At 38.8% G+C, this 13064-nt stretch overlaps 1 protein-coding gene across 3 annotated transcripts in view; it reads left to right on the plus strand.

Annotated features, from left to right (window-relative positions):
• Positions 1 to 13064, plus strand: part of MOCOS (molybdenum cofactor sulfurase) — a 50828-nt gene that overhangs the window by 16908 nt on the left and 20856 nt on the right. For all 3 annotated transcript variants that reach the window (XM_087894034.1, XM_034416344.3, XM_087894035.1), the window contains 2 exons: positions 2884 to 3083; positions 11676 to 11792. In XM_087894034.1, the coding sequence (XP_087750160.1) occupies positions 2884 to 3083; positions 11676 to 11792 (317 nt within the window). The remainder of the gene's footprint in view (positions 1 to 2883; positions 3084 to 11675; positions 11793 to 13064) is intronic.

The raw sequence follows: 13064 nt of genomic DNA on the forward strand, positions 1-13064 counted from the left end.
TGGGAGGTTACACGAGGCTGGCTTCAGGGGATTATCAATGCTTCTTTGAGTGAGGGTAACTTCCCCACTGCCTTGAAGGAGGTGGTGGTGAGGCCCCTCCTTAAGAAGCCTTCTCTGGACCCGGCTATATTAGCAAATTATCATCCTGTCTCCAACCTTCACTTTGTGGCGAAGGTTGTTGAGACTGTGGAGAGTGACAGTTTCCCCGGTTCCTGGAGGAAACGGTTTATTTAGATCTGTTCCACTCGGGTTTCAGGCCTGGGCACAGCACGGAAACGGCATTGGTCGTGTTGGTGGATGATCTCTGGAGGGCTCGGGAGAGGGGTTGTTTCTCTGTCCTGGTCCTATTAGATTTCTCGGCGGCTTTTGATATCATCGACCATGGTATCATGCTGCGCCGACTGGAGGGGTTGGGGATAGGGGGCACCATGTTGCGGTGGTTCTCCTCCTTCCTCTCCAATCGGTCACAGTTCGTGTTGACGGGGACAGAGATTGACCTCGAGGCGCCTTGTGTGGGGGGTGCCGCAAGGGTTGGTTCTCTCATCCCTTCTGTTCAACATTTATGTGAAGCTGCTCGGTGAGATCATCCGTGGTTTCGGGGTGAAGTGTCATCTGTACACTGATGATACTCAGCTGTACATTTCCACTCCGGACCACCCCAACGATGCCCTTGATGGTCCCAGTGCCTGGAGGCCATGCGGATCTGGATGGGGAGAAACAGCTCAGGCTCGTTCCGTCCAAGACCGAGTGGCTGTGGCTTCCGGCATCCCGATATAGTCAGTTGTTACCATCGCTGACTTTTGGGGGCGAGTCGTTGGCCCCCACAGAGAGGGCTTGCAATTTGGGTGTCCTCCTGGATACACAGCTGTCTTTGGAAGAGCATATGATGGCCGTGGCCAGGGGGGGGGGTTTATCAGGTTCGCCTGATGCACCAGTTGTGTCCCTTTCTGGATCGGGATGCCTTACGCATGGTCACTCATGCCCTCGTCACGTCCCGCTTGGACTACTGTAATGCTCTCTACATGGGGCTTCCCTTGAGGAGCAATCGGAGGCTCCAACTGGTCCAGAATGCGGCTGCGGGGGTGGTGATGGGGGTGACTCGGTGCTCCCATGTAATACTTCTCCTGCACGAGCTGCACTGGCTCCCAGTGGTCTTCCGGGTGTGCTTCAAGGTATTGTTACCACCTTTAGAGTACTCCATGGCTTAGGACCCGGGTATTTACGAGACCGCCTTCTGCCGCCAGTAGCCTCCCACCGACCAGTACGCTCCCACAGAGAGTGTTGTTGTGATGAAGAAAACGCACAGGCAGGAAGAAGGTTAATGGGAAGGCATCCAGAACAGCTTCTGGGAGCCCCCTTTTATTGTTCTCTATAGTCTTCGTGGCAGAAGCTGATTCATTGATCAAAGTTCACTTTGTAGTTGATTGGCTAAACAAAGCTTGTGGACAGCTCATGGACAGTTCATGTTTTTCCTGTTGCAAACAATGTGATCTGATTTGCCTATGTGACAGGCCTCATGTTTTGAGACTTCCTGAGATAGGATCTTTAAGGATCTTTAAGGATCATTGTGCTGATGTTTGCATTCCTCAGTATGGTTTGCCAACTACTGAGAAAGCAACCACCCCTCAGGGTGCCGTCGGCCAAACAATGTCGGCTGGTGGCCCCCAGGGGGAGAGCCTTCTCTGTGGGGGCACCTACCCTCTGGAACGAGTTGCCCCCGGAGATACAGCGGATCCCGGATCTGCATACTTTCCGCTGTGCCTTAAAGATGTTTTTGTTTCATCAAGCCGGGCTGACCTGACCATACTTTTTAAATTGCTTTAATTCTAAATTGCTTAATTATGGGTTTTAATATGGGGGTGTTTTAACTGAGGGCCAAATTAATTTAATTGGTTTTTAATATTGTTTTAATTTTTGTATTTTCTGTATTTTATCTGCTGGCTGTTCACCACCCTGAGTCCTTCGGAAGAAGGGCGGTATACAAATATAAAAAAGTAACTAACTAACTAAACTAATGTCATTCAGCAGTATGCTAAATTCTCTTATATTATTACTACTTCTAATTCAGTTACTTTGTATGTTAATTAAAATATTTTGGGGTATGCTCCCCCACCAATGGATTAACTACTTCTTATATAATTACCTTTATACCATTAATTTTAAAATAGTTAGTACACTGTTTTCTAATTATAGATTCATTTTTAATTTCTGGAACGCATAAAATTGGTTCATACGATTGCAGTGTTCTCAGATCATGCGAACCCCTTTTGCATCATTCTGGCAAGCAAAGTCAATGGGGAAGCCAGATTTACTTAACAACTGCATTATTAATTTAACAACTGCAATGGTTCACTTAACTGTGGCAAGAAAAGTTGTAAAATGGAGCAAAACTCATTTAACAAATGTCTCACTTAGCAACATACACTTTGGGTTCAATTATGGTTGTAAATTGAAAACTTCTTGCACTTATATGAATCTAAGCAGCTTAATGTTGTCAAATCATTGTTTTCTTTTATAGAAAAACAAGATATTTTAATGCTGAAAGATCTATCATAATTTGTTCGTTGTAATTTAACTGCATTAATTAAATAATTCATGATTAAATCTATATATTAACTGATTACTGAACAGAATTGTACAAGATATTATACAAGATATTCCACTGGTTTTGTGTTGGGTGTTGAATCTATGGAGAGCCTCACATATTCTGGAATTTTTGCCCAGGTAATATATTAATTGAGTGTTACTTTTTTCTGAAAAATGATCCTTTTGTTATATTTATTACATAATTTGATATATATTAAATTAGTGTTATATCTAGTGAAACTTATTAGTAACCAAATCAGTTGACCATTGGTGGTAATTGTTGCTTTGTCTTCTTAGGTGGAATGGAAAACATAAAACAGCATACGTTTGCTTTGGCTCACCATACCTATTCAGTTCTTTCAACATTAAAATATGCTAATGGTGCACCTCTTGTACGCATTTATACTGATACTGACTTCAGCAACTCAGATATCCAAGGTCCCATAATTAATTTTAATGTGTTGGATGAAAATGGAGATATAATTGGGTATTCACAGGTACATTTTATTTATTTTTTGTTGTCGTCATGCTTCTTTTTGCTGTTATGCATCTTTCTGATTGTTTGATCTTCTTTCTGTACAATTTCAGTTTGTTGTGATTTTCTTACAGTAATTTTTCCCATATTCTTCTCAAGAATATACTTTCTAAACTTTCCTCTTCAGATGATTTATAACAAATAGCTTGCCTCTATGTGTCACATTTTCCCAAGAATTTGTGGTAATTTAGTAAAATGCTACAGTAGTGAAATAAGCATAGGGATGCATACAGCAGAAGGCATGTTTATATTTTTTTGAAGCTGAAAGTAGTAGTCATGTATACTCCCTTTGTAGTACACATTTTTTTTTCATTTATTCCAAACAGAGTAGCTTACAATTCTGATCTGGAATGCTTAAACTAAATCTAATTTGGGTGAAAGAAGTGGCACAGAAAATAGTGTGATGCTGTGCATAAAGAGCTGGTTGAAAAATTACACCAAACAACTATATAGCAGTGGCTATAATTAGGGTTGAAAAAAATATTGAATGGTATACTTCAAGACTCCACAGAAACCAACAAAATGAATTTTAATCTGACTAAATTGAAAGTCTCACATTTAGATAGGACAAATTAAGGCATGAGTGTAGGATGATGAGAACCATATTTAAATACAGCAAATGTGAAAAGTATTTGAGTTGCCTACATCACAAGTTGAATATTAGTATAGAATGTGATTCTGCTTCAAAAAAAGGGAATACATTCCTAAACTGCCTCAACAAACATGCAATATTAAGATCAAGAAAGAACATAATTCCTTTCTATTTTTCATTGATTATAATAGATCTAGAATATTTTTGTAATTTCTGGACACTACATTTTAGGAGTATCATTAACAAATCGGTGTAGGCCTGGGAAGAAAAATTGCAAGGAAAAATGAGAAGGGATGGAGTTGTCTTCTGTTGAAACATCTTTTTTATAATGTGGTAACCAAAACTGTATGGTCTTACAAAGGCATTATGAAGTGATCTTGATTTCATTCCTCTATTAATGCAGCCTAAGACTGCATTGGCTTTTTTGGTGGCTGAAGCACACTGCTGGCTCATATTTAAATGGTTGTCCACTAAGACTCCTAGATTCTTCTTGCAGTTACTTTTTTTGAGCAAGGTTCGACCTATTCTATACCTGTGCATTTGATTTTTTCTTGTCTAAGTGTAAAACCTTACTTTTCTCACCATTTAATTTCATTTTGTTAGATAGGGCTCGGTGTTCGTCCTAATCTTTCTAGGTCTTGACCCTATATTCTGGAGTGTTGGCTGTACCTGCCAGCTTGCAGTCATCTGCAAATTTGATGAGTTCTATCTTCTCATGTAAATCATTTATGAAAATGTTGAAGAGTATTTGGCCTAAGACAGAACTTTGGGGAACCCTACTGCTTACTTCCCTCCATGTAAATGTAGTTCTGTTAAGGATTGCACATTGAGTGTGGTTTGTCAGCCAGTTGCAAATCCATCTGGTAGTGATGCTGTCTGTCTCACATTTTTCTAATTTACCAAGAAGTACATTGTAGTCTGCTTTGTCAAATGTTTTCTGAAATCTAAGTGTATTTAATGTCCGCAGCATTTCACTTGTCGACTAATTTAATCACTTTGTCAAATAATAAAATAAGATTTGTTTGGCATGATCCATTTTTGGCAAACCTGTGTTGGCTTCTGGTTATAACTTTGCTTCTTCTAGGTATTTGTAGATCTGTTGCTTAATTATCTTTCCAGGGACTTCCTAGGTATTAATATCAGGCTGATTTGTCTAGTTCAGTGGCCCCCAATCTTTTGGGCACTATGGAGAGAGGTTTTTCCACGGATCAGAGGAGGCATGGTTTCATGTGCTGCCTGTATCATGTGGATGAGGCTTTGCTTGTTTGTATAGACCAGTTTCTGGCATGCTGCGGCCTGGTGTCAGTCCACAGACTGGGTGCTGGGGATCCCTGGTCTAATTAATTTGGTCTAAGAATGGGTGTTGATCTAGGTAATTTCCTGGGTCCATATTTTCCCTTTTTTAAAAATGGAAACCACATCAGCTCTTTTCTACCTCTGGTAGTTTCCTAGTGCTTCAAGAACTTTGAAAGATATGGTTCAGTGATTCTGAGATCACATCTGCCACTCTTTCAGAACTCTGGGATGTAATCCATCTAGTCCTGGTGATTTGAATCTAGAGTAGTCAGGTGTTGTTTTACCATTTTCTTGCCAATTTAACTTGTATTCCTAGTCTGTGTTTTATGGTTCTTTTTTTGGATAGGCTGGGCTATTCTTTTCCTTTTGTGTGAAGACAGATGCAAAGAATGAATTAAGCAGCTCTGCTTCCTTACCCATTAGTGGACCAGTTGTTTCCATGACACTTTTTTTGTTTTTTACCCATTGAAAAAACCTATTTTTATTATTTTTAACATTTGTTGCAAGCTTAGTTAATTCTGAGCCTTAGCTTTCCTCTTTGCAGAGTCAGGCTATATGATGTATTCTGCCTTAGTTATGTGTCCCTTATTTGTACTTGTTCTTTTTATTTTTCAGAGAGTTCTTTATGCAATCATGCTGGTTTCTTCTTGGATTTCTTATTTTTCTTTTTCAGTGGTACTGTGCTAGATTGAGCTTTTGTAATCATATTTTTCAATTTCCCAAACTTCTTGAATTGTTTTCCCCTTTACGATTTTCATTCATGGAGTCCTTCCCAAGCTCTCTTTAATTTTGTTGAAATAAACTCTTTTAAAACCTAAGACACTAGTTTTCATTTTGTTCTATTGCTTGTAGCTATATTGAATTTCAATATGACATGGTCACTCTCCTCCAAAGTTCCTGCAATTTCATCCCTTTCTATCATATCTTCTCTGTTAGTAAGAATTAATTCCAGCATAGGTGATTCTCTAGTTCCCTCCTCTACCTTTTGGATAAGAAAATTATCAGCTAGGCTTGTCAGGAATCTGTTTGATCACTTGATGCAGTTTTTTGTCTCCCAACTGAAATCAGAGTAGTTAAGTCCCCATTATTACTTTGGTGTGTTTCTGCACACATTGGCAAATGGCAAAAAGTTGGCAAAAAGTTAATCTATTTCTTGTGCTTCGTTGGGTGTCCTTGACTAGACACCTACTGCAATGTCATTCTTTTTTCTCTTTATATTAACTGATAATGCATTCAAAGAGGCTTTCATCGTTAATTTTACACATTTGTGTAGAGATATAGTGATTTCTTACATATAATGCAATTCTACCTCCTCTCTTGTTAGGTCTGTTTATATTTTCCAGCAGCACATTCTAGTCATGAGTTTTTCTTTCTTTCTTTCTTTCTTTCTTTCTTTCTTTCTTTCTTTCTTTCTTTCTTTCTTTTTTTTTTGAACAAAAAGTCATGAGTTTCATACCACCAAGTTTGCTGCTGGATAGACAGATTGGGAAAAGGTAGGGTTTTTCATCAGCCTCCTTACTGGCACAGCAGCCCAGTGGTCAACCCCGCTACTTGCAGAACACAGCCCTTTCCGGGATGATTATGCAGGGTTTTGTTCTGATTTGAAGGCCCCATTTGAGGACCCTGTAGAGACCCAGACAGCGAATTGGTATTTGTGCAAGCTAAAGCAGGGGCAGTGGCTCGTTATGGACTACATCAGTAATTTCCGGCTGATAAGCCATGACCTGCGGTGGAACAAGGAAGCCCTCATGGACCAATACCAGGAGGATCTGTCCTCAGAGCGGCTGGATGAGTTGACCTTCATCTAGATCAGCGGTTCTCAACCTGTACTGCGGGGGGGGCACAATGTCATCATAAAGCAGGGGTGTCAAACTAGATTTCATTGAGGGCTGCATCAGGATTGTGTTTGACCTTGGGGGGGCGTGGCCAGGGGGGCCATGGCCAGCTCAACGTCACTCATGTCGGGGGCACCTGTGGCAGCCCGAGCGCTCTGCCAGCAAAAACTGACTTCTGAGCTCGGTTTTTGCCTGTGACGGTGTCCTGCCACCCACAGCCCTCCTGAGCTCCATTTTTGCCAGCAGAGGCTCCATGGGCCGGTCCTTTGCTGTTTCCAGAGCGGCCCCGTGGGCCAGATCTAAGCACTCCGCAGGCCAGATCTGGCCCCCAGGCCCTGAGTTTGACACCCCTGTCATAAAAGATCCACAAAAGCTTGAAGAAATGTTGTGATTTAAATCTTGAGTTAAGTCTTGCGGGGTGTCTGCAGCCAGGGTCCGGGACCCAAAAGATATTTAAAGAAGTCCATAGTGAAGAAAAGGTTGAAAACCACTGATCTAAGTCATTTATGAAGAATTTGAAGAGCACTGGACGCAAGACAGAACCTTGAAGAACCTCATTGCATGCTTCTCTGCATGTAGATGTAATTCCATTGGGGACTTAATGCTGAGGTACGGTTGGTCAGCCAACTACAAATCCATCTAGTGATGTAACTATTTATCACACATTGTTCTATCTTGCCAAGAAGCCTTACTGAAGTTCAAGTATGCTATAACCACAGCATTTCCGATTCCCTAAATTGATAAATTTAGCCACTTTATCAAATAATGCAATAAGGTTTGCCTGGCATGATCTGTTTTTAACAAACCCATGTTGGCTTCTAGTAATCACCATATTCATGTTTAGTGCTCACAAATCCATTGCTTATCATTTCCAAGATTTTCCCAGATATTGATGTCAAGCTGATTGGTTTATTGTTTCCTAGATCCACCTTTTCTCCTTTTTGAAGATTGGCACCACATCAGCTCTTTTGCAGTCCTCTTGCAGTTTTCCCCTGCTCCAGGAACTCTGAAGTGTTTCTAAGATCACATCTGTCATCTCCTTCAGAACCTTGGGATGTAAACTGCAATTTGAACTCATCTAGAATGGATATGTGTTTTTATAGCAATTTCTTACCTATCTTGACCTTCATTCCTGTTCTCTCTCCTTTGGTGCTATTTTTGGGAGGTAGAATTATTTTTTCCTTTTGTGTGAAGACAGATGCAAAGAATAAATACATCAGTTCAGCTTTCTCCCTGCTGCCCATCACCTTCTTGCCATCTTCTCCCATTAGTGGCCTGTCCATTTCCTTGATTTTCTTGTTCCTTACATGTTAAAAGTTTTTTTTTTTTTTTGCTTAGTTTTGGCATTTGTTGCAATGCCAAGTCTTAGTTCATTCTGAGCCTTAGCCTTCTTGACTCCATCCATGCATACTGTATTTAGGCTATTTGTTGATATTCTGTTTAGTTACTGTACATACTCCTCTTTCTAATTTTTATAGTTGTCCCTCAGTGTCTCAGAGAGCTCTTTATGTAACCCTGCTGATTCATCTGGAGGTTGTTGTTTTTTCTCTCTGTGATATAGTTTTGGTTGGGCCTTAATTATCTTGTTTTTCAGAGTTTTCCAAGTATCCTGAACTTTTTACCTCTTTAGGATTTCTATCTAGAGAATCCTCCCTAGTTCTTCTTTTAGCTTGTTAAAGTCAGCTCTCTTAAAGTCTAAAACATTTATTTGACTTTATTCAGTTATCTTACCTGTATTATATTGAATTCTAGTATAACATGATCTCTGTCTCCCATAATTTCTATAACCACCACTCCTTTAATTATTTCACCCTTATTAATAATAAATGTAGCTGACCCTCTAGTTTCTGTTTCTGCCTTTTGGTTGTCAGTTGGGCACCTCAGCAACTTGTTGAACTTGCTGCAGGGTTTACCTCCTGGTTGATGATAGGATAAAGTCACACATTACTATAGTGGTATGTTTACTGCACACTTTATTTAGCTGATTAGAAAAATATTCATGTTTCTTCTGCTTGCTTGAGTGGCTTGTAGTATACACCTGGGGCCTGTAGTATGCACCTATAGCAATATCATTTTTTCTTCATGTAATATTTACCCAAATGCATTCAAGAGGGCTTGGTATTATGTATTGGAGAATAAATGTTTTTTTGTGTAGGCATTATAAGAAATTTGAAGGCTGTTTAACACATGATCTATGAGTAGTCCAGTTATAGCTTTATTTTGGTTTTAGATCATTACATGTTTCAATGCAATTTTGGAAAGAAACAATAAGACTTTAACATGATGCTGAACTACAGTTGAAAGAAAAAGTATGTGAACCCCTTGGGATTACGTGGAGTTTTGCATGAATTGGTCATAAAATGTGCCCTGAACTTCATCTAAGTCACAACAATAGAAAAACACAGTCTGCTTAAAATAATACTACACAAACATTAGATGTTGCCATGGTTTAATTGAACATAACATGTAAACATTCACAGTGCAGGGAGGAAAAAGTATGTGAGCCCCTAGCCTAATGACTTCTCCAAGAGCTAATTGGAGCCAGGAGTGAGCCAACCTTCACTCCAATCAGTGTGATGATATTGGATGTGTGCCTGACAGCTGTCCTGCCCTTTAAAAACACACACCTGTTTTGGGTTTACTGGTTTCAAGAAGCACTGTCTGATGTAAACCATGCCTCACAGAAAAGAGCTCTCAGAAGACCTACGATCAAGAATTGTTGACTTGCATGAAGCTGGAAAGGGTTACAAAAGTATCTCCAAAAGCCTTGATGTTCATGTGTCTATGGTAAGACAGACTGTCTACAAATGGAGAAAGTTTAGCACTGTTGCTACTCTCCCTAGGCGTGGTCGTCCTGTAAAAATGACTGCAAGAGCACAGCGCAGAATGCTTCATGAGGTAAAGAAGAATCCTAGAGTGTCAGCTAAAGACCTACAGAAATCTCTGGCACATGCTAACATTTTCGTTGACACATCTACAATAAAGAAAACATTAAACAAGAATGGAGTACATGGGAGGACACCATGGAGGAAGCCATTGCTGTCCAAAAAAAATATTGCAGCACGTTTGAAGTTTGCAAAAGAGCACCTGGATGTTCCACAGCACTACTGGCAAAATATACTGTGGACAGATGAAACCAACATTGAGTTGTCTGGGAAGAACACACAACACTATGTGTGGAGAAAAAAAGGCACAGCACACCAACATCAAAACCTCATCCCCACTGTAAAACATGGCGGAGGGAGCATCATGGTTTGGGGCTGCTTTGCTGCCTCAGGGCCTGGACGGATTGTTGTCATTGATGGGAAAATGAATTCTAGAGTTTATCAAGACATTTTGCAGGAAAACGGACGACCATCTGTCTGCCAACTGAAGCTCCGCAGAGGATGGGTGATGCAACAGGACAATGACCCAAAGCATACAAGTAATTCAACAAAAAAATGGCTTCAACAGCACAGAATACGCCTTCTGGAGTGGCCCAGTCAGAGTCCTGACCTCAACCCGATTGAAATGCTGTGGCATGACCTTAAGAGAGCGATTCACACCAGACGTCCCAAGAATATTGCTATGCTGAAACAGTTTTCTGAAGAGGAGTGGTCCAAAATTACTCCAGATTGTTGTGCAGGTCTGATCTGCAACTACAGGAAACATTTGGTTGAGGTTATTGCTGCCAAAGGAGGGTCAACCAGTTATTAAGTCCAAAGGTTCACATACTTTTTCCTCCCTGCACTGTGAATGTTTACATGTTATGTTCAATTAAACCATGGCAACATCTAATGTTTGTGTAGTATTATTTTAAGCAGACTGTGTTTTTCTATTGTTGTGACTTAGATGAAGTTCAGAGCACATTTTATGACCAATTCATGCAAAACTCCACGTAATCCCAAGGGGTTCACATACTTTTTCTTGCAACTGTATATTCCTAAAACATGGAATTAATCATCCCTGGAAAAACTCTTGCTCTCTTCAGCCTAGTTAAAGCAAAGACATTTAGTGTCCTAATTCATATTGCCTTGTTTTGAAAAGTCTTTCTAAAAATATAGAAATGAAGCAATATACCAGGGGTGAAATGCTACCGGTTCGGGAGAACATGTAGTAATAAAAGCTACCGGTTCAGGCGAACTGGTAGTATAAAAAAATGCTACTGGTTCATCCAAACCAGTGTTTCTGACAATCAGCTAGGCCGCACAATTTATATTCACTAGAAAGCAGGAAATCCTGCTTTCTAGAGAATCAAAATCGTGCGGCACAGCTATTCCCTTTCCTCGCTGTTTTACTTCCCTTCTTAAGCCTCCTTTTTCCATATGAAGCGTGCTTATGGTGCGCACTGTGCATGCATGGGCAACGAACCGGTGGCAAACCGCGGAGGATTTCAGCACTGCAATATACTTTTATGCAATCTTGCTAAATGATTAAATTATTCATTTTATTGTATACCAATGACTATTATATGGATTTTGTCTTATTTTCTATTTATTATCCTCTTTCTCCCCCTCCCTCCTTTTCTTTCTTGTTATATTAGCTTATTTTAACTATCATAATGTATATCTAGTATTTTTCCTCTTTATTCATTCTTTACATGCTATCTTTTGTGTGTTTGTGTGTTTAGTGGTAGTGATGATGATACTATATTTTACTATTTAAAAACATATTTCTCATTTCTACTCTTGTACTCACAATTACTGTATATCTTCTACAGTTATAAAATCTATTTAGAATTACAGCATTTTGTTCATATTTCATGAATATTCTAATGATAGAAAAAACATATCTGTTACTGTGTTAAGAATCTTTTTTTTTTTCGGGGGTCGGGGGAACCTCTTGAAACAAGGTGGACAAACTGGCTGGGCTCTACAATATCCATATGCGCACAGGCTGTTTCTGTAATACTGGAGCTTGTCAGCAGCACTTGGGGATAAGCCACGATGACATCAAAAAGAATCTACAGGTCTGTATGCATATATGTTCAATGTAGCAGTTCTACCAGCTAAAATAATTAGAATCATGTTGCATCTGATCCATTAATTTCTCACTGCTTCTAAGCAAGTATTTCCAACAATGTCCCATAATATAAAAACTTCATTAACAGAAAAAGTAATATCATTTGCTAGCTTATGTGCAAGCCAAAGCTCTTTATGCAAAGTAATTCTATTTAATGTAATTGACTGTAATTATGGTTTAAATTAGCTATGAAAAAAATCTCTTAAATTTACTTTCTGATTTGCACAAGTAAATTTGTATTGTAAACAACATACATATATTTAAACTTCTGAACCAGATTAATCTTAAATTTTAGTTGAGCTGTGATTAGTTGAAACTTTTGAGAACCAGATCATTTTCCTCTGATGTGAATTTCACCACATCTATTTTTACTTTTCTTTATTTTGTTTTTTTTATTTTTATACTCTTAGTGATGGTTTTGTTTTGTACTCTGCATGTTTTAGTTTTTACATTTTCTCTGTAAGCCATGAAGAGGCTTTTGATTATATAAACATAGAAATCTTAAATAGATAAGTTAGTTTGCTTGATTTTGATGTTGATGATGGGTCAATCCAGACATTATTGAGGTTCAAAGATTTCCATACACACACACACACACACACACACACACACACACACACACACACACACACACGATATAGAAACTCTGCATATTGCTGTTAAAATGCCAGATTTTTGAGATGTAAAAAAATCATTAAAATAAATCACTTCAGAATTCTTTCCATTTTAATATATTATATATGCTATGCAAGTCAATTAAAAAACTGAAATATTTTAGGGGAAAAATAAAATCCCCCTAAAAGATTTCAGTTTGTTTTTCAGTTGAATTGTACAGATTAAATGTTAAAGGTAGAATAAATTCTGAAGGGATTTTTGAAGTGGTCTTATTTTTATTTTTTTTACATCTCAAAAACCTAACAACAAATCCATAGAATTATAATTGGAAGAGACCATTTAGACTAGCCCTCAGATCAGGGCAGGAAACCAAATAAAAGCACCCTTGACAAATAGCTGTTTAGTTGTCTTTTTATCCAAGGATAAGGAACCATAATCTCTCTAGCAGACTGGTTTATCTTTCAAATGGCTTATAGTTATAATGATTTTTCAAGTATTCAGCTATGCTATATGCTATACTTCTATGTTTAAGTTTTGCTTCTCAAATTATTTTAATCTATTTCTTTTTAAGTTACCAAGTTTGTGTAATGTTACTTCTTCTAAA

This window comes from Pantherophis guttatus, chromosome 4, assembly GCF_059756535.1.
Source record: "Pantherophis guttatus breed Tessera chromosome 4, ASM5975653v1, whole genome shotgun sequence".
NCBI classification, from domain to species: domain Eukaryota; kingdom Metazoa; phylum Chordata; class Lepidosauria; order Squamata; family Colubridae; genus Pantherophis; species Pantherophis guttatus.